This window comes from Cynocephalus volans, chromosome 1 (genome assembly GCF_027409185.1).
Source record: "Cynocephalus volans isolate mCynVol1 chromosome 1, mCynVol1.pri, whole genome shotgun sequence".
Lineage (NCBI taxonomy): Eukaryota > Metazoa > Chordata > Mammalia > Dermoptera > Cynocephalidae > Cynocephalus > Cynocephalus volans.
This window is the reverse complement of record NC_084460.1, coordinates 274342034-274366962: the sequence shown is the minus strand read 5'-3', so window position 1 is coordinate 274366962 and position 24929 is coordinate 274342034. Positions and strand designations below refer to the sequence as shown.

The window sequence follows — 24929 nt, the reverse complement described above, 5'->3', positions numbered from 1 at the left end:
CACAGTCCTACTCAGTAGTTTCTAGGTTTTTGACTGTCCTGTAAAATAACTGATTTAGAAATGGTTTAACTCATGTTTGCCTGTGTAAAATCTCTTAACTGAGAATGAATGGTTTGGGATTGCTCCTAGGGTTTCTCTTATGGCAGTCACATTGGTTGTGACACCCGATGGGTCGCAAAATGGCACCTGTGTCTCTCTGTCTTTGCATCCCTTGGCTTTTGTCTTAGATGCTCCTATACTTCCACGTTGCCTCAATCCATGCTCATCATATCCTTCTTCATATTCAGGAATCGATTTGGCTCAAAGACATCAAAAACCTAGTGGACCATTTGTCTTTAACTGTTCAGATCCAGCCCACCAGCCCTGAGCAAGAAAAAGAACAGATAAAATTCTAAGAAGTGTGCATCCAGCCTGGCAGCTCTTTGCCCCGTTCAGGCCATTAACTATTTCATTGTTTATCTGAAATTCTAGGATGAATGTTTCGTGAGAGGAATTAACTAACTGATTTGTGATTTGTAGACTATATATAAAGTCAGTATATATAAAGTACTGATAAATAATAATAAGTTACACTGTGTTCCTTTGTAGAGTGCAATGTTGGAGTCCTGGAAAAAAATTTAGATGTCTGTGTCTCAAATATTTTATAGCTATAACTTCTCAAAATATTGTATTTTTCCTTTCTGATCAAGTGATTTTTACTTTGGGTGGTGGAAGCCAGACATCTTATATCAGAGAATTCAATAAACAGATACTATTTCGAAAAATGGGAAAAAATGCCGCAATCTACCACTGTTAGTTTCAACTTTAGCAAATGGAAAAAAAAAAAAAAAAAGAGAGAAAAATCTTAAGAAGTTGGTTTCATGAATAAATATAGAAATAAAACCCCAACTATTCCATGATTAAAAATGAGATCAACCCATAATCTTAAACCAGCAATCTGTAAACCCTTTTATGTATAACTGGACCCACCCCCACAAACTCTATGTTGGTGAAAGCAAAGAAAAATAATTTTTTCTAGCATCACGGGAGAGACTAGTACCTGGCACTAAAACAGGGTTACAGCTTTGAGTTGTTACAGAAAGCAACTTCATGCTAAATTTTTTGTATTTTTTTTTTTTAAATAGGGAGAGAACCCTGCTAACATCTACTTTCACATACCTAAAATTGCAACACCAAAGGGTGCAGGAGACACAGATACTGTGAATAAAGAAGTATAATATTCAAGTATATGAGGAAGTATCACAAATGGCCACAGAGAAATATATATATATTTATATCTATAATACTGTATCAAACAGATGGAAAGGGGGTGTGAAACTGGTAGTGTGGACATAGATCTAGCCAATCGGCTGACATTCTAATCAGACATGAGTCCATCCTAATGAAAGTGCGTCATTTCTAAGAGATGCACCTTACACCACTTCCTCAACCACAGCTCCAATGTTTTGTACCATTTTTTAATTAGTTAAATAATTTATTGGATTGACATACTCTGATATAATTATCCAGGTCCCAAATGTTAATAAGTTAATTGAATCTTTCTTCCCATTTATACAAAATAACACTTTTAAAAAAAAACATATTTCTTACATGCTGTTTCTTTCCTGCAATCAGACTCCTTGATTTAATTTAACCTGTAATAAGTTACTATGGGCAGTTTTTATCTTTTCACTCAGAAACAGAATAGTAAAATGAGCAGCTTGGATTTTAACAAGGCCTTTCAGAATGTAGTGGATAGCCTTCAGGCACATGAAAGGTAAAAATGCAATTTTTAAAATAATAATACTCCATGCAAAACAGAGCAGAGCAAAAATAACTGTCCAATTGTAAAGCCAGTGTCTTCCTGTTGCAAATGGAAATCAGGTCAATTTCTGCATATACTATTCATTTTTTTAATATAAAATTATAACAATTACTACAGTTTGGGATGAGATTATTTATTTCATGGTTTGTAAAGAATGAAGATAACACCTGCTCAGAGCCACTCCTGCCAAGAGCTCATGCCTAAATATTATTACTTCAATGCTACATGAGAACTATTCACAAGCCCTGCTTAGCAAGTGCAGCAGTGACATCCTCAGCTAAAGTGGCAAGCTGAGGAGATTCGAGCAGGTTGATGCTTCCAGAAGAGGAGACGTTGCTGAGTCGCCGGGGTGATGCCACACTGGATCTGCCTGGGGACTGTGTAATGATCTCAGCCCCATGGTCCACACGAGCCTTAGCATGCTCTCTGAAGTTCAACTTTTGGCTGTCAATCTGTTTAAGACAAGCATCAGTCCTCGTTAACTCAAAATCTTAACTGGCCCCTAGATCTTTCTCTATATCCTAGAATTGATATTAATGTGACTTCTATTCAGCTCTTCCAACGCTACTTCTTATTTCTCCAGGTCTTCAGTATGGGGCTTATTTTCATGAGTATTTCAGAATAATAATAATAATAATTAAATAATCCAAAAAACAAGATTGGCTCATGACCTTGTTTCTTACCTTGACATTACCACCTCCAGGTACATGGTGAGCATTGTCGAGTGAACCAACTTTAGCTTGGGCCTTTTCTTTGAAATCCAGTTTTACACTCTCAATTTTCACACGTCCACCACCTATGAAAACAGACAGGCTTTTAAATGTCTTACCAAAATTAAATAATGGATGTATAACGACTATTTCGCCCAAATGATTACAGTAGATAGACCATTGCAAACCATGAATGGTAACAGGTAACTCATCCAAAGAAGTTTTGGGCTGGAAACTTAAGGGCAATATATTCATTTGTGAATTTTCAACACTGATAGCTTCACCAATGAAATAAGTCAGGAGCTGAGTTGTTTATAACTAGTAAGCTTTAAGAGCTTCCCATTTTCATTAGCATATAGGGTGACAGGAAGAGAACCTTCGGGGATCCCTTTCCTGTACAGATGCCATAGGACCAATTTGACACTGACCTTGACCTGATAACATTGAACCAGAGAGTTTTGATCTTCCCATTCCCCCTAATACTAACTAGTCTGTTCAAGGATCTGCTAATTGTGAGGGTGCCATGATCCACCCTTCAGTGCAGTCTTCCCCATCTCTGCATGTCTTTCTCAGACTTTCAAATATAGGGGGTTCTTCTATACTGGGCAGGTATTTGTAGTCCTCTAGCCGGTCCTTGACTACTTTTGAGTGTCTGCTGATGTCGCTGACCTGGAAAGAAGCTTAGATGTCACATTTACCCACCTCCACCCAAGAGATTTGCTTTCATTTTCATCAGCAACTTGGTTTTACCCATACGCATTCTTCTGAAGGGCCAGTGGTGGGCAATGTGACCCTCTGCTATCATTGCTCCTCACTTTGGGTTTTGATTTGGGAAAAATACTTGAGGGGCTCTATCGAAGCATGGAAAAGATTTTTCAGTTTTGTATTCTTGATGCTTATGTATCTCTGCAGACCAAAAAGAGAGGTCTGTCAAGGCTGTAAAGGTCTCTTAAACCCTGTGGTGCTTTACTCATGTAATGCTTAGACATTTTTGTCAATACCAAGTGCCTGGCCAGGGGCCTCTTGACATTATATGGTGTTATTAGATTGCATTTTGGAAAAATATCCATTCATTCTTCTCCTGACGGCTTAGGACTTGCATGATGTTATTTAACTCATGCTTATAGAAGACATGCAGTTATCCTTCCTTCAAAATATGCATCATTTCATGGAGTGTTACTCTTCCTACATTTTACCTGGCCATGTGCATCTTATGTTGGTTGTGATGGGATTAGCATGATTCGTAATGATTCATAAAAACATACTTATCTTGGTTAGAGGCTAGAGGGTGCTGGTTTTTAACTAAATGAGATCAACTTCTTTGGGATCTCATTTTTGTATTGTTTGGGAGCCTCTGATAGAAACTGCTTTCTCAACCTTTCTTTTCTGATTATATGTTGTGTCAGTATAATCTTGCTAAATTTTTGTTGAACTGTCTTTTGAGAGGGAAAAAGTAATAATGTAATACTGAGCCAAAATATATTCAGAAAAGGAAGCTTGAGAAGTCTATTACTGTTGAGGCCCCACTAGACATTCTTATGCAACTGTTAGAGAAACCCATTTAAATTCAGAGCTCTATGCCTTTTGTTTTGAAGAATTCTGACACCCACCAAGAGCAGTAACTGTGAAAGACTGTAATTTTTATAAAGCTTCATAAGTGAAGTTGAGAAGAGCAGGTATTTCAATTTGTGCCTCCAGGAGTTGAATTGTTTTCTTGATTTTCTCCTTGTATTCCACAATCCAAAGTAAATTTGTGAAAAGCTTGCTGTTGTCAAGAATCACCCATGCTAACACTTCTTTATGAATTTAGTCATCTAATTCAGTATAATAGAAGTAAGAGCTAGATTTAGAAATAGGTGGGAGTCCATGACAATAGTCTTTTATGACCAGCAAATCATACACAGAATACTTTGTTATCTATATAAGATTTTTCTGTACATCCCAACCCCAGGTGAGTTTGACTAATTGCATCCTTACTATTTGGAATGAAAAAATCTAGCATTTTCGTTTGTATTCTGCAAGAAAGTAGGCAGTGTGGCCAAATACTTCAGCCGTACTACTGATAGGGTAGCACAAAGTCAATTAAGAGTTTGTAGGCTTCAATTATAGACGGGAACTGTGAAGATATGCAGTATGAGACCATATCCCTGCTGCCTCATGAATGAGAGAGAAGCTAATTCCATGGTAGCAGTTCTGAAACTGGTAATGGAGATACCATATATGTAGTTTCTACCTCCTTGACATGCTTTTTAACCACACTTTGACAAATGAATCCTGATTTCTAGATGTTTCCAATGCATTTATCCAGTTTAGAACTGATCCTATTTCGGTTTTTCAGCCAATAAACTCTTAAATCTTCTCCTGGCCAGAAATCTTAATCAGCTCAATCGTTATGAAAGTAACCTATCACCTGGTTTATATGTTGATGCCAAGCATAGACGGCTAAAACTAATTGCTTCCTTTTGTCCTTCGATAATTCAATGAGATATATAAATTGTGTCAAAATATTCTCAAGAAAATTACAAATATGACAGTTATCCATTATAACATAGGTTGGAGGTGGAAATGAGCAAAAGTATATAACATAATACTCAGAAGAAATGACTCATAATGTTAGATTTACACTTTAAAGTGGGAAAATTCTCAGTAAGTATGAATATAAATTCTACTATAGGGCATTAGTCCTATGAGATATTCTGAAAAAATACAAGGGGGCTATGGTCAAATAGCTGCAGAAGCACCGTATTCTGTTGGATTCACAATGCATATTGACTTAGTAAGGGATCTGAGAAATTCAACAGATAAATACATTTCTTTAGCTTTGCTAAGCACAATCTTTATTTTACATAATGTAGAAAAACAATTTCATGGAAAATCTTTGGTAATACTACTTTTAGTAAATGTTATTATGTATGAATAAAATATCCAATGTATTTTTCAGACCACTTACTTAAAAAGAGCTCCAATAAGTATGTCGAGTATATAGAGATTAATGCATTTGTGTACCTTTTAATTTTTAATCTGTTCTATATGTGTGGCCTATTCATGGTAATTGGGTTCACCTGTCTATAATGAAGATGCCTTGAAATTTTTAACATAGTTTCTATCAATAAAAGCATTAAGTATCAAGATTTTAAAACATTCTTCCTATTAGGTATTTCACAACAAAAACAAAAATGTTGTTTGTCAGTTTCCTGAGTCTGATTAAATATTTATCAAACTACTTAAAATTATTTATTTACCTGGCCTGTGGCGGATGTTCTTCAGAGAGCCACATTTGGATGTCACATGGCTTAGGTCTATCTTCTTGGTAACAATTTGTACCTGTGGGGATCATATAAAAAATCCTTAAAATAGTTTAGACATGGACAAATCCCCAAGCTCATACATAAAATCTAGAAACATACCCAAACTCACAACATGCAAAAACATATCCAGAAACCCAAACCGAGGTACACACACATACCACACATGGGAAAAACGAATTTCCCATATGTTCTCCCCCATGTTTGGATTGATTGGAAAGAAAGACCAAAGTGAAAGAAAATCCTGAAATAGAAAAATTTATTAGTAGAACACAGATCATGCCACAAGAGGACAGAAATGCTTGCATTAATAAGGCAAGCTTCCACTCAGAGAACTAAGCCACACTGTGTTAAACCTTTCCATAAGCAAAGAGCCAAGAGAAGAAACGAATTATTCTTTATAAAGCGGTTTTTACATAAAAGTGGCCAATGTTGCTCACAGTTACAAGAAGACCAGCATTGCTTTAAGACAAAAAAGGAAGAAAATTCTAAATGTGCTTTCCTGCACTGTTATTGTGCCTTGGCTAAATGGGGCTTTTCCTGCACACCAAATAATGAAATGATAGCAACATTTTCTTCTTCATGTTTTATTGAAAGTATTTCATTTCCCAGTATTTGCAGTGGTGCTTCTCTAAATGTGGTCCTTTATCCGTTTTTATCAGAAGTCCTTGGGAATTACTGAATCAGGCACTGTGGGGATGGGGCCAGGGTTCTGCATATTTAAAGAGGTGATTCTTCTTTACAGGCAACTGTAAAGAAGACAATTGTTTTGGAAGTTGAAGCTCCCCTGCTCACTAAGATCTTTAGTTATCCCAATCTATCCTTTTCCACTTAGGCGTTTTGACCAGCAGTACCCGCAGTAGAGGAAAACTGGGTCCATCCTCTGATGCCCTCAAGTTACTTACCAGGACTGGGACTGCTGCTGTGAGAATATGTGAGAATACCACGTGGTGTGCACTTAACAGTCACAGCAACAGGGAGGAGGGCAACCAACTCAGTGTAAATGTTGACCCTTAGCTCAGCATCTTTGAAGGAGCCTAGTAAACATTTTAATGAACTTTCCATAACAGTGAGTTTTATATTCAGTGGAGCTACTGTGATTGTCAGGTGACAGTTCCTCACAGAAGGAACTTGCTTGTGTCTCTTTCTCTTCACTGCTTGACTCCATTTCTGTCCAGTTGAGGAGTAAGTAACCTAGAGTTACGGGACAAGTGAAGGTGTTTCAAATAAAGCTGTAAGTAACTTGAGTCACAGATTATCAGAACGTGATGTTTAGTTAACAGGATCTGTAGAGTCAACCTGATTCACCTTTTAAAAATTATTATTATTTTATGAAGAACCATGCTTCCTTTAGCTTGGGTTTGCCTGACCATTTCAGCTCTGCCTCAACCACACTTAAGAAACTGGATTCATCTTTCCCTTCCTCTCATAGTACATTATTTCCACTAAATGAAAGAGACAGGAAAAATCTCATTAAGACAAAGCATATACAGGGACTTGAATCCTTTCACTTTGAATTATAGATGAACCACGCTTCACCAGTTTTGTATCATTCTAAATGATATCCTAACTTTCATGAATAATGAACCACTGAAGATTGACACTGCTCTCTTTGGGCATTTTAAAGTATATCAGTCTTTGCCTCAAGGGTAATTTAAATGGAGCTAGAAAGTGTATGTCCAGCTGACTCTTGCAGTGGAATAGAGAAAGCATGAGGAAGTATCCTAAAGAAAAAAAAGGCTAGCAAACAAATTTGGCAAGTGAAGTGGGTTTGCCATCCTCCAGAAAACCATGGTGCATCCCGTTAAGGTTTTCTTTCTGAAGCGAAAGCGAGAAATTTGCTAATGATTTTACAAGGACAGATGGGAAGCCCATCACCGAAAATGCAAGGCTGACAAAGTATCACACCAGGGGCACCTGTGGGACAGCAGTGAGAAGGGGGGAGTGTGACGGGAGCAAGGCAGGAAAAGAGCCAGGGTGCTGGGTGTGCAGGTGGCTCACGCAATCAAGGCAGCTTCTAAGAGAAGCTTCTACTTACGTTTCCGCCCCCAGCAGAATGTTTGATGTTATCCTTGGAACCACATCGGGACTGAACTTTACTAAAATCGATCTTCTTGTTTAAAATCCTAACCTAAAAGGAATTGGAGGTAACTTCACTGTGCATTTTTCTTTCAAGATGCTGGCTATAGGGAAACAGAATGGGTAGCACCAAAGAGGCTCTAGACTCTCTTCCACCTTCGTATTCATTTAAGAGAAAAAACTAGCACTGGAATTGAAAAGCAGTTCTATCATGTAAATGTGGCCCTTATTCCCTTGCACCCCCAAGGGCCAAATACTAGAGAGCCATAGGTATCCCAGCTGTATGCAGGTGCAATCAGGAAACAATTAAAGGGATAAAAGCAAACAAACAAAAGACTAGGATCATCTGTCATGGGGAGGCTCTAAGGAAGGTTCGACAGTATAGTTCAGTGTGGGTCAACCCAGGATCCTGAAGGATATACCAAGTGACACCCCCCCCCCAATACTTCCACAGGGTCAGCATCACAATTATTAATCACCTTGTATACCTGACTGTTCTATTGGCCCACACAGCACAAGTGAGGTTTACAATTGGCCTGGATGAATGCTTCAGTCAGAGTTCTCATTCATCCACAGGAAGAACCCCTGGTTTCCTACGAGGGTCAACAAAGAGACTCTTGGTGTGCTCTGCTAAAAAGGGCTTTACAATTCCCTTGCAGGGTTGGTTCGGTGGCCTTCTGAAGACCTCTTTCTCTCTGGTAACTGCTTATGTACAGTTATTATCCCTGGACGGTCCTGTGGAAGCATTCTCTCCATTTGTAGAGGTAAGAAAACCAAGGCCACTGGTAAGCTGACTTATACGAGGTCATACAGACATAGTACAGGCCTTGGTTGGGTCCAGTGGATTTGAGATTAGGTGTTTTATTTCTCTTTTCGGAAAGTCAAGCATTCATACTGACAACGACAGCAAATCGAGATCTGGAAAGACATTCCTCTGATGTGATGCAACGTACAAAGTCATAACTCTCGTGGCTTCTTTCAAGTGTCTTTCAAACCTTGCATGTTTTGGGAGGCAGATGGGCAGTATCGGCATGAAAAGAAAGGTGTATTTTTGTTATTGTTGTTGTTATTGTTAATTGTTTGTTTTATTTTACTTTAGCTATTCCCCCCCCATAGCTAAAGAGAAATCACATTTTCAGTGCTTTAGAGAACAGTTTATCTTCTTATTAAAAAAAAAATTACCTTAGATATACAGCCATCTCCAAGAATATTAAAACATTTCTTGGTATTTGCAAAAAAGAATCGAAAATTCAAAAGGACATTGAATCCTGATTGTTTTTAACTAGGCAAGGCTTAACTCACAGTGCCTGCCTAACATAGACAACATAGCTTGTCCCTTACAGGGAAATATCACTGACAGCTCTTATCAGCAACCCAAGGGAAGATACTCTTGTTAAAATTTGAGTTCAAGGGCCGAGCCCGTGGCGCACTCGGGAGAGTGCGGCGCTGGGAGCGTGGCGACGCTCCCGCCTCGGGTTCGGATCCTATGCAGGACTGGCTGGTGCACTCACTGGCTGAGTGCCGGTCACAAAAAAGACAAAAAAAAAATAAATAAATAAATAAAATTTGAGTTCAGAAGACATGATGATTGGGCTACTCTTTAGGGCATAATAAAAATCCAATTTTAAAAGGGTGGGAGTTATCACAGTCTGTAAGTGTAGTTGCACTCTAAGAGTTTTACATAAACTGTAGCTGCAGATAGTTTTAAATCAATAAATACCATTGCACTTAAAACATCATAGATAAATTATTTTCAGAAAGCAAAAATTTTGGTTTATTATTTCTAATAATAATACTTTAAATTATTTTACATGAATATCTATTTATTTTTAAAATGAAATAAAATTCATGTGAGCCATTTTACTAATTCTTGGGAATACAGAGTTTCATATTTATTTTATAATTTTTAATTTAGGGATCATTAGAGTACCAATCAAGTGACTCATTACTAAGTGATCAAAAGCCAAACATGAAATCTGATTCACTTGTTGCAAAAATGGAAATTCCACATTCAGTTGCATAAATCTGCTTGACCTTAACATTCAATCATCTGCTTCACAATTCTTATGATTTCCAAATCAAATGATTCAATCCCAAAGGGTCACATCATCAGCATTATTTAGAGATGATTTAAAATCTTAAAGTCTTAGAACTTGAGAGCTGACTTCTGGTGATTTTCCTCAGATTTTCTAGAGACTCAGATTTTCTGGTGAAACAACTGCCTGGCCTTTTTTGATGGTACAGTTTCTCAGCCTACAGTGTTAAGCAGACTTTGATATGCATTCATGGTACATCCTTTACTTATACCCATGTTGCAACAGCTTCGCAGAAAAAACATAACAAACTGCTACTTGAAAGATGAACCAATTTTCTATGCTCATGGTATGAATAATAAAAGCATATGAATAATCATTATCCAAAATTATCTCTAAACCACATTTTAATCTTTGTCAATTTATTTCAACCAAAAGGTTTACTTTACACTATTAATGCAAAATGGGGTGATTTGAAAGAGTATGGCAATCTTTTCTTTTGCATACTTCACAGCAGATGTGGGACATATTATCAACTGGATTATCTTCCTAAAGCTCTGTCCTATCCTCAATTCCCCCAAACCCCCCATTTCTTATTAAATGCATCAAAACTTCTTAGTGAAGCAACCAGAGTTCTCAGCAATTCTAATTTTTGAGTCTTCTCTTCTATTGTCCTCATTTGGGCCAGACTATGTTACCTTCCATTCTGTAAGGGCCTTGTTTACATTTTTTCAAGTTCACCCTGTGCTTTCTTTATGTTATTATCTCTCTCTCTAGAATGCCCTCCTTCCAACTGGAGTCTGTAACAGATCATCTTTCAAGGCTCACCCAATACCTTCGGTGGGAGGCTGGCAAGAAAGGATTTTAGTCTCATGGCTTTTATACAAACACTGGTGATTTACTTGCATAAACAGTTAACTTTTCATTTACATAAAGGTCATTTAAACATGAAGAGCTATATGAGTATTAGTATAGGTTAATGTAATTAAAAATTAATCAACTATTTTACTTTAATTTTTACTAATTCTAACTATTCTTTCACCATGCTAGAGAAGTTGTAGTTACTTTCTAGCTATTCCTTGTGTTACTCTAGTTAGATTTTATCATGATGGTTTAGTTGTAATGATCTGTCACCGTACTCTTTCTGCATATAAGTTTAATTGTTCCTTTACAGAAATTAATGTTTTTTTCCCTAAAGTGGAGTCACTCTAGGAATGAAGAGAAAGACAAAATGTAGGATACGCCTGAACAAAAGAACAAATCTCTTATTAGTTAGTTAGAAATACGAATCACGTAAAATGTAAGAAAATACAATCCTAATGAACAATTTTTAGTAAAACAATTTATAAGCCAGAGGCAATCATCCCAATGTCAACTTGAATTTCTTGACCAATGGGATTTTGAATTTTTAAAAATGTGACACTCTCTGATGCTGCTTTCTTTATCAAAAGACCCACATGTCATCTCAAGGTGGTGAGGTGTGGAGAGTAGATGGGAGACCAAATGTTTGGATTCTGTCTAGACCCTCAGGCATCCTCTAGGTGGGAACCTCAGTTGCGACATCATTTCTTTCTCCCTGCATCTGAGGAGGTCTCAGAAAGAATGCTTTTGTGAAAGGGTGGTGGACAGTGACACTCAACTGACTTTCCTCAACTTTGCAGGGGATCGAGCTTCTCCTTTGGGTTTTCGTTATTTCTCAAGAGCGTTAAAATGAGGCCCTCCCTTGTCTGTGCATGACAAAACACTTTTCTGTCTCTCTCAAAAGTATTTCCCATTCCACAACATTCCATGTAATGAAAACTACTTATCTAGCCTCTATAAAATCATGAAGCATCATAGAGTCAAAATAAAAATATGACGAGATCAGATAGTCCTGAAGATTGAAATATTTCTGGCACAGATGATGATCTTCAAAGATTCATCTGTTAACAACCCTGCACTCTGGTTAAAATGCATTCAGATATACAAACATTATAATCTATTCTGAACTTTAAATAACCTTTAATTAACTCTGCCTGCACTGACCAATAGTTTCTTCAAAATTCTTTACTTACATCAACTACAAACAACAAGTATATTTAAATACACATTTTAATAGAAATAACAGTTTACATCAAAATGCACAATTTCACAAAACTCTAAAGGAAAAGGAGATGTTGGAAGGACCAATTTTCCCATGCAGGCTGAGCCACAAGGCACAGAAAGTAGAACCACCATGAAGAACCTTGGAGTGAGTAAATAATGCTGAGAAATTTGGAAAAAACATTTTGGTGGAACAGACATCAATGAGTATAGTCATTAGATCTATTGTTAAGTATTTCTAAGTGGTCTCTCTATGGGAGTTGGAAAGAATGATATGAGCACAATGGTCACTGTGATTCATGCAAATGAACAGACAATGAGTTTTTTCAGATCCATATACTATAGTTTCTTGACATTAAATTTTCATGCAAATAAACAATGAGTTTTTTCAGATTCATATACTATAGTTTCTTGACATTAATTTTTTTCTTTTGTTTTAATTTTTAAGAAATTCTAAGGAATAGTGGACCAAGTCAGTAAAGAAAGTAACTTTCAAACGGTCTCTCCACTTATCTGAAAACAACCTCAGATTCAAGGCTTGTTCCCATGGCCTTGCTTGGCATATAAATGAACATCAAAGGGGCTCTATGGGCCTCAACTTTGTAAGCCCAAAGTGATAATTTTTTCATAATGTTTAATAATTAATATTTACTCATCCTAGCTACAAAGCATTTCATTACCTTACAAAAGACATTTGAATTATAGTTATAAAAGTTCTATTGCATAAACACAAGGTCTCTAATCTTAAGGAGCTTTCATTTTAAGATAATGATGTCTTTGATACCAAAAAAACCCTAAATCTTGTCAATATAATGTAATGAATTTCAATGAACAGGTTTTCTTCATGCTGGGTTGACTGACAGTATTTTAAAATTTATAGGGTATTTTATTACTCCTCTTATTTAGTCCTTCTTCTAGCCTGCAGGAAATGAAAAGAAATGGCTTAGAAATAACTTAAAATTAAATAAGGGAGAGACACTAGGGGAGGACAAGAAAAGAAACAAAACAAAAAGCCTCTTTCCTGCCTAGATTGTAGAGCCCATGTGCCTTATTCTCTCCCTTTCCTCTTTTGTCATATAGTACCAGCAGTCTCAGCAAATGTTTGATGAAAGAACAAATACGTGAATGAGAAAAAAAATATCATGCAATTCTTCTCTCTCACTCTTATATTTTATAAACATGTCTATATGTTAATAACACCCCGCAGAACTTCACAGTGGTAACTTTATAATTTTATATAATAGGGAAAAAAATCCTGTTTCACTATAATTTATTAGTTGTCTCCAGAATTAATTCCATTTTTTAATTTGACTATAAAATTGAAAGCAAGCTATTCAATTAGCATGTAAAAGGCCTAAAAAAGGTCTAGGAATAATGCCTAAAACCTTACAAGAAAACATTATAAGAAAGATTCCACTCTACATTTCACTAATTTTCTTTTTTCTTCCTCCCTCTCTAATGCTCCTTCTTCCCAATTGCACTCCTCTTCTATTTCAGAAACATCATTTTTATACTCAACTTCAACTTTCCCTTTGTGACATGAACACATATGGAGTCTATTAGAATATCTAAATGAATGTTTTTTGATGAGATGTAATGCAAAAATACCATCATAATCTAGAGCCATGCACTTGGGAGCTTAAAGCAACCTCACAGTCTATTAAGGGAAGTGGTGCTACATACAAAACAGGTATTATTTTGTTGCTTGTATTTTACAAAGAAACCTGAAGAGCACACAATATTTTAATAGATTAACTGAACCAAGAACTCAGCTCTTAAATTCCAGTTAAATATTTTTTTCACCAAAATTCACTGTGGTCTAAATATGGGAAGTTTCTTTGGGTAATAATTACAATGGATAAATGCATAAGGCACTTTACACTCATTCAACAATGTCACTATCAAAAAAATATGATATACTACATTCATTCAACTATCATTGAATAAACATTTATTGAGCACCTACTACATGAGAAACCCTGAGGACAAGACAGACCTCGTTCCTGATTTTATGGAGCTTATGGTCTAGTAGGTGAGACAAGATAGGCATTAAATAACTAATTATTCAATGAATGTTTAATTACAAACATGGTGAGAAGCTCTGGCTACAGCATAGAGAGCATATCAGGTGGAGAAAAAAACAGATGCAGGCAGACCAGTTAACAGCTATAGCAGTGATTATTAATAAGAGATAATATTTCTTGCACTAGGAGGGTACAGAGTAGACTGAGAGAAGGAGCAGATTTAAGAGCTATTCAAGGCACCAAATCATTAGCACTTAAAGATGACCAGAGTATGGGACAAAGGGAAGGGAGATTACAAGATGTCTCAGATTTTTGGTTCGCCAATATTAAAATTCTGTTATTTGAATAGGTATAATAATACTAAAAAATAGTAAAGTAGTGTGAACTTTCCATTCTCAAAAAAGATCTGTGTGGCATCAGTCACACTGATATCCTTGCTGTGGAACATGCTAGGCCTGCTTCTACCTCAGGGCCTTTGCATGTGTGATTCTGTCTGAAATGCTCTTTCACCAGTTATCCACATGGCCTGCTCCTTCACTTCCTTGGGGGTTTATATTCAAATATCACATATTCAGGTCTTTCCTAGCCACTCTATCAGAAATGCAATTTTCCTTCAACATGTACTAAATCTTGTCTTTATTTTCCTCCTTCACACTTAGCATTTTTTTTTAAACATATTTTTCTTGTATCTTTTTTTCTTTTTTTTTGCTTGCTTTTCCTCCTAGAATGTAAATTCCATGAAGGCAGAATTTCAGGAATTTTTGTCTGTTTTGTTCATTGCTATATTCCCAGTACCTAGAACATAGTATGGAACATAGTAGGTGCTCAGTAAATATTTGTTGAATAAATAATTGAGTAAATGAATGCAAAACTTTGAGTTTCTGTAATAATCAAGAAAATAGAAAACCACTCTCCATGTTATTTATAATCTGCCAAGGTTTATATTAGGATTAATATTTCATTATTAATCCTTAATATTATCTATAGAAATTTAAAGCAAATTACATTTTTGTTCTTCATGTCCATTCTTTTAATTTTTAAAATTAATTCATTTTTAATTGACACATTAATTGCATATAATTATGGGGTACAGAGTTATATTTCAATACATGTATATAATATGTGATTATCAAATCAGGGTAATTAGCATATCCATCATCACAAAAACATCATTTCTTTGTGATGAGAACACTTGAGCTCCTCTGTTCTAGCCATTTGAGAACATACAATAAATTATTGTTAATTATAGATGCCTAATACTGCAGACCACTAAAACTTATTTTTCTTATCTACCTGTAATTTTGTACCTGTTCCACATCCTCTCCCGTTTTCCCTCTCCCCATCTGCTTTCCAGCCTCTAGTAACCAAAATTCTACTCTCTACTTCTGAAAGCTCAACTTTTTTAACTTCCACATATGAGTAAGAACAATGCAGTGTTGATCTTTCTGTGCCTGACTTACTTCACTTAGCGTAATGTTTTCCAGGCTTATCCACGTTGCCACAAATGACAGAATTTATTCATTTTTATGGCTGATCAACCTAGGTGCTCATTGGCAGATAAATGGATAAAGAAAATCTTGTATATATACAAAATGAAATACTACTCAGCTATAGTCTATTTAAAAACCTTGATTTTTAGTTTTTAAATAATTTCAGTTGTAGAAGAAAACAAAAAATATAATAAAAATGCAACATCACTTTCTAAATTTAATGTAGTGTATCAATATAACACATTATTTGCGTTAAATTTTTCATGAAAATATTATAAAAGTTTTCAAGCCTCAAATTTCAGTTCTGATGTAATAAAAACTTTGGCTTAGAAGGCACTGTTAAATAAAATTACCATTTTCATGTTATGCAACAAACGTTAAAGCAAACAAAAAAAGACCTAGTTATATAAAATTACATACTTTGTAGATAAGTGATTAATTATTCACTAAATACAAATTACAGGCTCTGACTTTATAAGCTCAGCCATTACAGGATAATATTAGAAGTCCTATCTGCAAGATGTGGGTAATGTGAGGACTTCTATTTATTATTCTGTGAAAATGTGAGGATTGGACTAGGAAGAGATATATATCTTTGACCTTCAATATCCTTTAATTCAATAGACTTATATAGAACTGGAAGATAGGAACTAGATTGCTTTATTCCTAGAATGTAACAATATACTTCATAGATTCTGGTCTAATAGATTTATCTGAACAATTTTTTTTTTTTTTTTTTTTAAAGAAGCTAGGACAACACTGACTGAGAAGATAATAGGCTGGCAAATTCCACAATGTTCTTTAAGTAAAAGACAAGTACCACTCTTTCCTTAAAAAAAAGTGACTTGCTTGAAGATGCCACCATTCTAGGCCTAGCTGACCTGAAAATGGCTGTGTGTGGCAGTGAATGAAGCAAAAGCATGTAATTCACAAGACAATCAGTCAAATCCAGAGACATGCGTGGCCTTGCAGAGATCCTGATCTAACTAACTACCCCATCCATTGAACAGTGAATGAAAACAACCCCTGTGAAACGGTTTCATTAGTAACTTTCAACTATTACAAGGGCATATAACTTGCACATTTTATATTGATCTTCATAAGATCGATGGAGAAAAAACAAGAAACTGTCAAAACATGTAAGAGTATTTCATATAAATCACAGTACCTAAAAAGATCCTGATTCAAAATAGAAAAGGTAAAAAATGCCACTAATCAAGTTGTTATCTAAACGTTTTTATGCTATATGTTTATAGAAATCGTTTCTTTTCCTACCTCTGTTTATCCAAGCAGCTGTGTTCTTAAAAAGCTAAATTTACTTATTCTAAAATTTAGATCGAATATAGATTAGGGAGCTAACTATGTAGAGATAGTTTCAAATTAATATACTTAGTAAGATAGTCTTACCTATGCCTTGAGTTAAATTAACCATGCTTACTACCTACAGTGAATCTGTGATTGCACAAATTATTTCCAGTAGAATGAATTTATATCATAGCTGAAATGATTAACTTTACTGCTTTCTGTAAAGCTCCTCATATCTTCAGCTAGCTTATCTATTCCATTAGGCTTTGATTTGCCCTGCTGAACTGAACCACTGAGCTGAGCTTCTCTGCCAATAGAAAATTGGACTTTAGCAGAAGAGATATAAGCACAAAACCTACACATATGGAAGAGCAATAAATGTTCAAATTTGGGGCAAATAATAAAGTTCTCCAATTTGGGAAGTTGTTGAGTTCCCAAGACACACAAATCTTTTATTGTACATTTTCCCTCCCAATTCTTAGTGATTGCATAAACTTTAAAACAATAATAATGATTTCGAAATCAAATCATTTACATACATTCTAAGCACTCCAAATTTTACCACAATAGAGACTCTGCAGATGAGCTGAATTAAAGCAACGACTTCTAATTTACTCCCATCTTCATTAATAAGAATTGGATGAATATTCTTCACAACACCTACAGATCATATGTCATTATTTTAGAACCTGGCTCCTGCAGAAAGCATAGTTATTGTCCTATCCTTTTCAATGATTCTGAGTTGGCCACTGTCCATTCCAATATCCTAGGATAATCAATTTACAGTCAGGAGAAATACGTCAGTGGCTTCAGTTTCTTCAACAGTGCATATTTATAGATGCTCAAACAGATAATAAAGGTTTTTAACATATCATTTTGATAGTTTCTAAGAAACCCTATCATAATTTTTTTTCCAGTCATTCTATAAAGTGGGAACTCTAACAATCCAGTCAAAATCTCCAGTTTATTATGCACAGAAAAAGAACCTCTCCTCTTTCTTTGTATTTGAGAAGATCATATACACTGTCAGGAGGCTTTTAAGGGAATAGTGCTAAAGTGGTGAATGATATATTTTCCCTACAAAGACAGTTCAATTGTAATGCATATCAATTTCCCAATTCATTTCTCCCTCCAATTTAAATGCATTTATATCATGTATCACAAAATAGGAGGCACATATCTTCCATCTATTTCTTATTTTGGTGAGGAAATGCCTCCTGCTTCTGCAACAAAAGTCACTTCATAACTCCGCTGCTATGAATTTTTTCAAAGTCATCTGATGCTGAGATAGGATAAATTTGTAGGAGGTTATCACTTATCTGATGAAAGAAGAGATTTTCTATAAATGACACAGTTTTAGGCTATTTTTGTACTTTCTGTAATTTTTTGTGTCATATGTCTTCACTAGTCCTTAACTACTGTAATCTATAAGGCAATTTTAGTTCAGCACAAAAGAATATGACACTTCTTTATCAATTTTATGAATTACCAAATATAATAGAAGTCAATTAAAATTAGACATAGAAATGCTCACAACTGCATATAATAAAGAAGCAGAAAAAGAAAATAGATATCTTCATACCTTCTGAATTGATTTAATTTTAGAGATTCCTGCAAAGCTAAAGCTAAAACCACTCCTTTTGCCTCTCTACCTTAAGGGGTCCTTTGAACAAAATCATATATTTTAAAATTTCTCTGTCAAATTATATCAATAATTTTTCTTTGTATTACATTTTCTTTCTAGTTTATAAAATAGCTTGGAGATCATTTACGTTTCCTTGTGATTCTAAGAAGCAACAGATAATCTTTTAAGTATTAGTATTTCCCAGAATATAAGCAAGTAAACCCCACATTTAGTTAAGGAGAATACTAGGACATGGGGATATTTATGAAAAGAGAATTGATTTTAAACATACATAATAGATACTCTATTTTAAGAGGTATCTTATTAAAAGCTAAAATAAAGAACTTTCCAACTAGAACCAAATTGATTTTATTCAACTTACTCTTTTAAATTATCTACATATAATCATAAAAATAATGCAACATTTAGATATTTCCAAAAGGCCCAAAATATTTCCTTCACTTGGACGTGCAAAACTCTGATAAACGCAAGAATAGTATAAGGTTTTTGAAATTATAAGCTTGAATTTGGTGCTTTTTTTGCTTAAAAAAGTTTCTTGTAGCTCATTTTTCATAAGATCTTTTGTAAAAAAGCACCTTTCTGTGACTGTATTATTACAGAATGTTATAGTTGTTCTGAAAAGAGCATATTGAGCCTTCCCCTCCCACTCTATTGGTTGATTTTTGTTAACTCCTTGGACTTTCTTGAATGGAACCACAATGAGACAGCAAAGAAGTTTGCTGCTAAAGGAAGGAGCAACACTAAATTTTTGTCTTGATGGTGGGTAGGAGTCCTTCATAGGTTCACATTTTGGTAAGGTCTTCCTTCTAAACCTGCCTGAAAGTAGATTTTATTTGGCACAAAATATGAGACAAGAAAAAAAGTGGCAGAAGAAAATATCGAGGTTAAAAAGGCAAGGCTTTTTCAGACGACTGAAGGGCATTACAAGTTTGCTCATGTAGAAAGGAAATTACCACCTTTGTCTTTTCTTTCCAGGATGAATGTTTTCTTTTATCTCTTCAATGATAAGAAAGATCAAACTATCCCATGGGTAGATCAATATTATAAGGGAAATATTAAATAATATTATTTCCTCCCAGGCTAATTGCTTTGTCCAAACATATAGTGTATAAGCAAGGTTTAGGTGAAGGTAGAACTCAAAGCCTCCTGGTTGGAAAAGATATGAATGTTTGCTCTGAAGCTGAAGTGAATAAGTGAGTTTTACTAATAGCTCTATTCAATACAATTAATCTTAAGTAGAAGTTCAAAGGTTACAATTTTATTCATCAGAGCCATAGAGAGCTGTCTTATTTATTATCAATGGGAATACCTGGCCTTTGCAATGTTTAGGCAATAGTAGCCAGAGAAGAAACTTGGTGAACCACGCTCTGATTTGGGAGCGAACATGAGGAAATGGTAAAATAATTTTGGGGGGTCAGTCACAAGCAAGCAAGCAGGAGGCCATTTGACTGTGGGAGTGGAGCAATGCCAAAATCAAAGGAACTTGTTTCTTCAAGCTCGTCAGGCAGTGATTCTTGACAGTGAAGGTGACAAAAAGTTAAAGAGGAAAAGCAAGTTGCTCCAGAAAAACTTTTAAAGAAACAAAAGACTGGAGAAACTGGGAGAGCTCTGTCATCTTCCAAACAGAACAGTAGTAGCAGAGATGATAACATGTTTCAGATTGGGAAAATGAGGTACGTTAGTGTTTTGGACTTTAAAGGGAAAGTTCTAATTGATATTACAGAATATTGGATGGATCCAGAAGGTGAAATGAAACCAGGAAGAAAAGGTATTTCCTTAAATCCAGAGCAATGGAGCCAGCTGAAAGAACAAATTTCTGACACTGATGATGCAGTAAGAAAACTGTAAAATCCGAGCCATATAAAAGCTGTACTGTTCTAGTTGTTTTAATCTGTCTTTTTACATTGGCTTTTGTTTTCTAAATGTTGTTTTCCAAGCTATTGTATATTTGGACTGCAGAACAATTTGTAAGATGAATACTTTTTAAAAATGTGCATTATTAAAAATATTCTGAGTGAAGTTAATTGTCAACTTTATTAAGGAGGATTGTTTTGTGCCCACCATCTAGTGTAAAATAAATTCAAGTAATACACACACAAAAAAATCTTTGGGGAAGAAGAAAGGAGACAAAATTAGAATCACTAAAAGATCAGGATCTAAAATAGAAAAGTCAAATTCATATCAGAAATGTAACTTCCACAAATTCATAAAGCAATAGAGACAAATTCAGAAAAGATCTGTTAGGCAATCAACTAAAAGACTCTCCTATATGATTAAACTAACTTTTATTCAATAATAGCCAGAAGGAATGGACATCTCATGTGACTTTCATTATATGTGATAGGTTAGCTTTCTCTAATAAGGTCCAAACTCTTAGCAATGAATTGTAACCAGTAACTCTTTAACACCTCCACCTCCTTTTATTTTAAGCACTGTTAGCTTGTAATAGGAAGACGGCAACATAACAATCAACAGGACTTTATTTCTGGCAGAAAATATGTGTTCATGCGATTCTTACCTGCCCCCCTTTAGGCTGGTATTTGATGTTGTCTGTCGAACCGATTTTGGACTTGACATTCTTCAGGTCTGGCAGTGGTTGGTTAATAAGCCTAAGCTGCTTGGGAGTAGCAGGAGATTTTGGAGGAGTACGTATGATGGCGACTTTCTTCTCACTGGGCACCAAGATGGCAGATTTGGGGGTTCCTGGTGTGTGAGGGGTCCTGGGATAGCTAGGGGTTCCAGGGGTGCCAGGTGTGCGTGAAGAATAGCTTGGTGGGGTACCAGGAGTGATGGCAGTTGATCCGGGGGTCGTGGGGGTTGAGGTACCACTTTTTCCTGCTCTGCGAATTGGCTCTGACCCTATAGTAAGCAAACAGGACCAGAATCAAACTGTAGCATCAGAAAATTCTCCTCAAGGCATCTCTCTTTCCATAGGTTGTTGAACTCACAATAAGTTTAATTTCTGAAGCATTCAGAAATATTTATTAATTATCACAATAATGTTCAAAAAGGTGAGAACCTCCTTTCTTTCTTTCTTTCTTTTTTTTTTTTTTTTGTCTTTCTTCGTGACCGGTAAGGGGATTGCAACCCTTGGCTTGGCATCGCCCGCACCGAGCGCACCGGCCACTCCTATATAGGATCCGAACATGCGCGGCGGGAGTGCCAGTGCGTTCCCAGCGCCGCACTCTCCTGAGTGCGCCACCGGCGGTCGGCCCAGAACCTCCTTTCTTTAAGTTCATGAGCTGGTGACAATCTTTGGAACATGCACTGCTATCAAAACAAGGATAAAACCTGATTTTTCCTGGTTTATTCTCCTTAATTCTCATTATGAATTTGTCAAAAACTATTTTCTACTTGTGTGATCATTAAGGCATATGGATCTGCCTTTAATGAAAAAGAGTCTACGCTTAATCTTGTATGTGAACTCATATTTGCTGAATATTCCTTGAATGATATGCAGATCATTCATTCCTCTATGTAGTAAATTTATGCTAAGATCCAGGTGGACATACAAAATAGAACCGTGTATTTAGATCAATAAAGGTATTTATTGGGTTGTATTTCAATATTACTCCCTCAGCTTATAGTGAGGAGCACTGTGAGCTGCAAATATGCTTATTTAAAACTGTCAGACATTGTCCTACTTTATCATATATTCCCTTTGTAAGGAAACTTATCTCAGTGCTTCAAACCAAAAAAGTCTATTTCTTTCCTTAGAAGATTGGGATGTTCTAACAACATGTTCATGGCAAACCTTGCATCTGACTGTGTTTTCTCCTCTGCTTTTATCACTAGTTTGGCATTTTGGAGTCAAATCAATAATCCTGTAGTGTTAATTATACAGAATCCTCTGAGATCGTTTCTTTGCCTCAAGTTGAGCTCAGACTCACTGTATTATTTTACTCTTCCTACCCCCATTTTCCTATACTGTTTCTCTCAATTTTTTAAAAATGTGTTTTGAATGCCATTTCAAATGTTTTTCTGAAAGAATTATATAAATAAGAGTACAACGCCTTATAGATTTCAAAGCACTTTTGTGAATACCAAACAACTGATAACCAAACAAACATGCACAATAGTTAGGGGCAGCTTTTGTCCTTCCAAATTAAGAAACAAGGACATTGAGGCTCATTTACCCGGATGTTACTATGTTCTAAGCCAGGTGTAATATTTAGCATCTGAGAATTTACATTTTTTTAAAGCACTCAAATTTTATTTATAACTTGTATTTTATACGAAAGGCATGATTTTGGGTTTTTACTGCTGAATCATGTATGCTTTGTAAAATCAATGAATTTTCTGAAATTTTGTAGAGGATAAAGACATAGCTCAATTTTAAAATCATTGAAAGGAAAGGGATCTTAGAGATCATCAGTATAGGAAGTTCTCCCTGAGAAGGAGACATTTAGTCTTTGCTTAAATATTTTCAAGGAGTGAGCTCAAGAGAGCTTCTTAGATAATTGTGATGTGCAGACAACATAAATCCGCTCATCAGTCTAGGTTCAACCTCCTGGAGAAACAGAACAATTTCACTTCCTCTTTCAGTGACCAGTTTTCTTGTACCAAGTTAAAGTTGCCCTGTGTCTTTTTTCTCTTTTAACATAAGACCACAACATAGTCTCCTCAACTGATAATATAAAATGGGATAAGAAAAGACTAAAGTGATACATTAGTGTGCATTTTGTGATTTTTATTGTTTTCCACAAAAATGACATTTCCTTGCCCCTAGTTTGTTTGTGGACTAAGTTTTTAGTGTAGGCTTGAATCTGACACTATGCCTTGAAAAATCTCTCCAGAAACCTTATTTCTTCCTTAAATATTTTCTCTATGACTTCACCAGCTTTGAAGAGCTCAAATATTCTGGGGAGAGGGGTCATCTCTGTATTATTTGCCACTGGTAAGTTTCATGGGGACTGAATACAGCAGGTGCTCAATATATATTTTTTAAATTGAATAAATTCAATTCAGAATTTATCAAAGTATGCTGAGGTTCTTTTTACTTTATGAGACTGAGCTAAAACAATATGCTGGATGTGGATAGCAACTATTACTATAATACATAATTTTTTTTCTAAGGTAAGAGTCAGTTTCATACCTGTAGAAAATAGCTTTAAACTTCATAAAAGTAAAGGAAGAAGACTTTGTGTTATAGGTGGAGAACTGCTGTTCAATACATATGACCAATTTTTATTGTAATAAATTATGTTCTAGTCATCAAAATAATAAATTTGAGTGTTTTCTAATTCTTCTGAAATTGAAGGCATTAAATCTAAGATACTAAAACAATTCAAAAAATATTTATGAGTTACTTTTTTAAACTGTGTTCTTATTTATCTTGCCAACTCAATGACAATGCCTTTCCCTCCTATTGGGCTAAACGAGCTTTCGGCACAGAATTGTTTCTTTCAAGTCTTTTCAATAGCTGCACAAAATGACAGAACATTCCTGTGTGCAGTTAAGGAGATGGTAGCCAAATGGGAGTAAACAAATCATTTGTTCTTCTAATTGTCTATATGCCTTTTAGCTATTGCCGTGTACAGATAAAATAGACCCTATGTCCTTAGATTTTCATAGTATCAGTTATATTCATTACCAAATGATACAATGCATTATGCTTGTGAAAGTGAGGAAAGTTAGAAAGTCAAAATAGGATTGGCTCAGAAGATTTTAAATAGCATTTTATATACAGATACAGTTTAAAAGTCAGAGCACAGTGGCTTGAAGAAATGGATTTATGGAGAAAGTGTCATTTTGCTTCCATAACAACAAATACAAGCATAATTCCAGGTGTTTCTTTGGGGAGCATGTGGTGTCTTTTGCCTTGTTTTATCATCCACAGGCTTACTTTTGATGCCCAATTCCAATTCCAGATATTTAGAGTTCAAGTCTCTTCCCTGGAGATCACTAACTCTTAAATGATCTCTCCACTATTTCATTTAAATATTTTTTTTTTGTTGTTATGGTAAAAAGGAGTTTTAGTGATTTCAAAGTGTTCCAAGAACATATTTCAAAAGATGCGAATACTTCATGAAACTAAGTGGTGTTGGACACAATTACCCTAATTATAATAAACACTTTCATTTTAGGCAGAAACACTGTTTGTGTCATGCAAATAGTTACATTTGAAGTGGGCCAATTATTACCAAATACTTTTAAAAATAAGTGATAAAATCAGCTATAATGTGATAGTAGTAGAAACTCTCACCATTTTATAATGGTTTTTAAATGACAGAGATATTAATCTCCAAGGGATTCTACAGAGCAGTTCTCTAGTACTAGCAGTTGTCTAGTAAATACAGACATTAAGAGGACAGCTTGTGAAGTTATCAGTTGGCTGAAAACCAAATTGAAACACCTGCCAGCTGTGTAGATTGGACTAGTTACTTACCCTCTCTAAAAGGTCAGTCTTCTCATTAATGGACTGAATTGAGGTTATTAATTTCTAATCATCA

At 35.4% G+C, this 24929-nt stretch overlaps 1 protein-coding gene and 1 pseudogene across 2 annotated transcripts in view; one reads left to right on the top strand and one right to left on the bottom strand.

Moving 5' to 3' along the window:
* Positions 1–1935: 1935 nt before the first annotated feature.
* MAP2 (microtubule associated protein 2) overlaps positions 1936–24929 on the bottom strand; it is a 142339-nt gene continuing 119345 nt past the window's right edge. For both annotated transcript variants that reach the window (XM_063089498.1, XM_063089507.1), the window contains 5 exons: positions 20996–21336; positions 7858–7950; positions 5757–5838; positions 2488–2600; positions 1936–2256 (listed from right to left, as the gene is read on the bottom strand). In XM_063089498.1, the coding sequence (XP_062945568.1) occupies positions 2041–2256; positions 2488–2600; positions 5757–5838; positions 7858–7950; positions 20996–21336 (845 nt within the window). In that variant the 3' untranslated portion in view covers positions 1936–2040. The remainder of the gene's footprint in view (positions 2257–2487; positions 2601–5756; positions 5839–7857; positions 7951–20995; positions 21337–24929) is intronic.
* Positions 19942–20381, top strand: LOC134370746 (activated RNA polymerase II transcriptional coactivator p15-like; annotated as a pseudogene).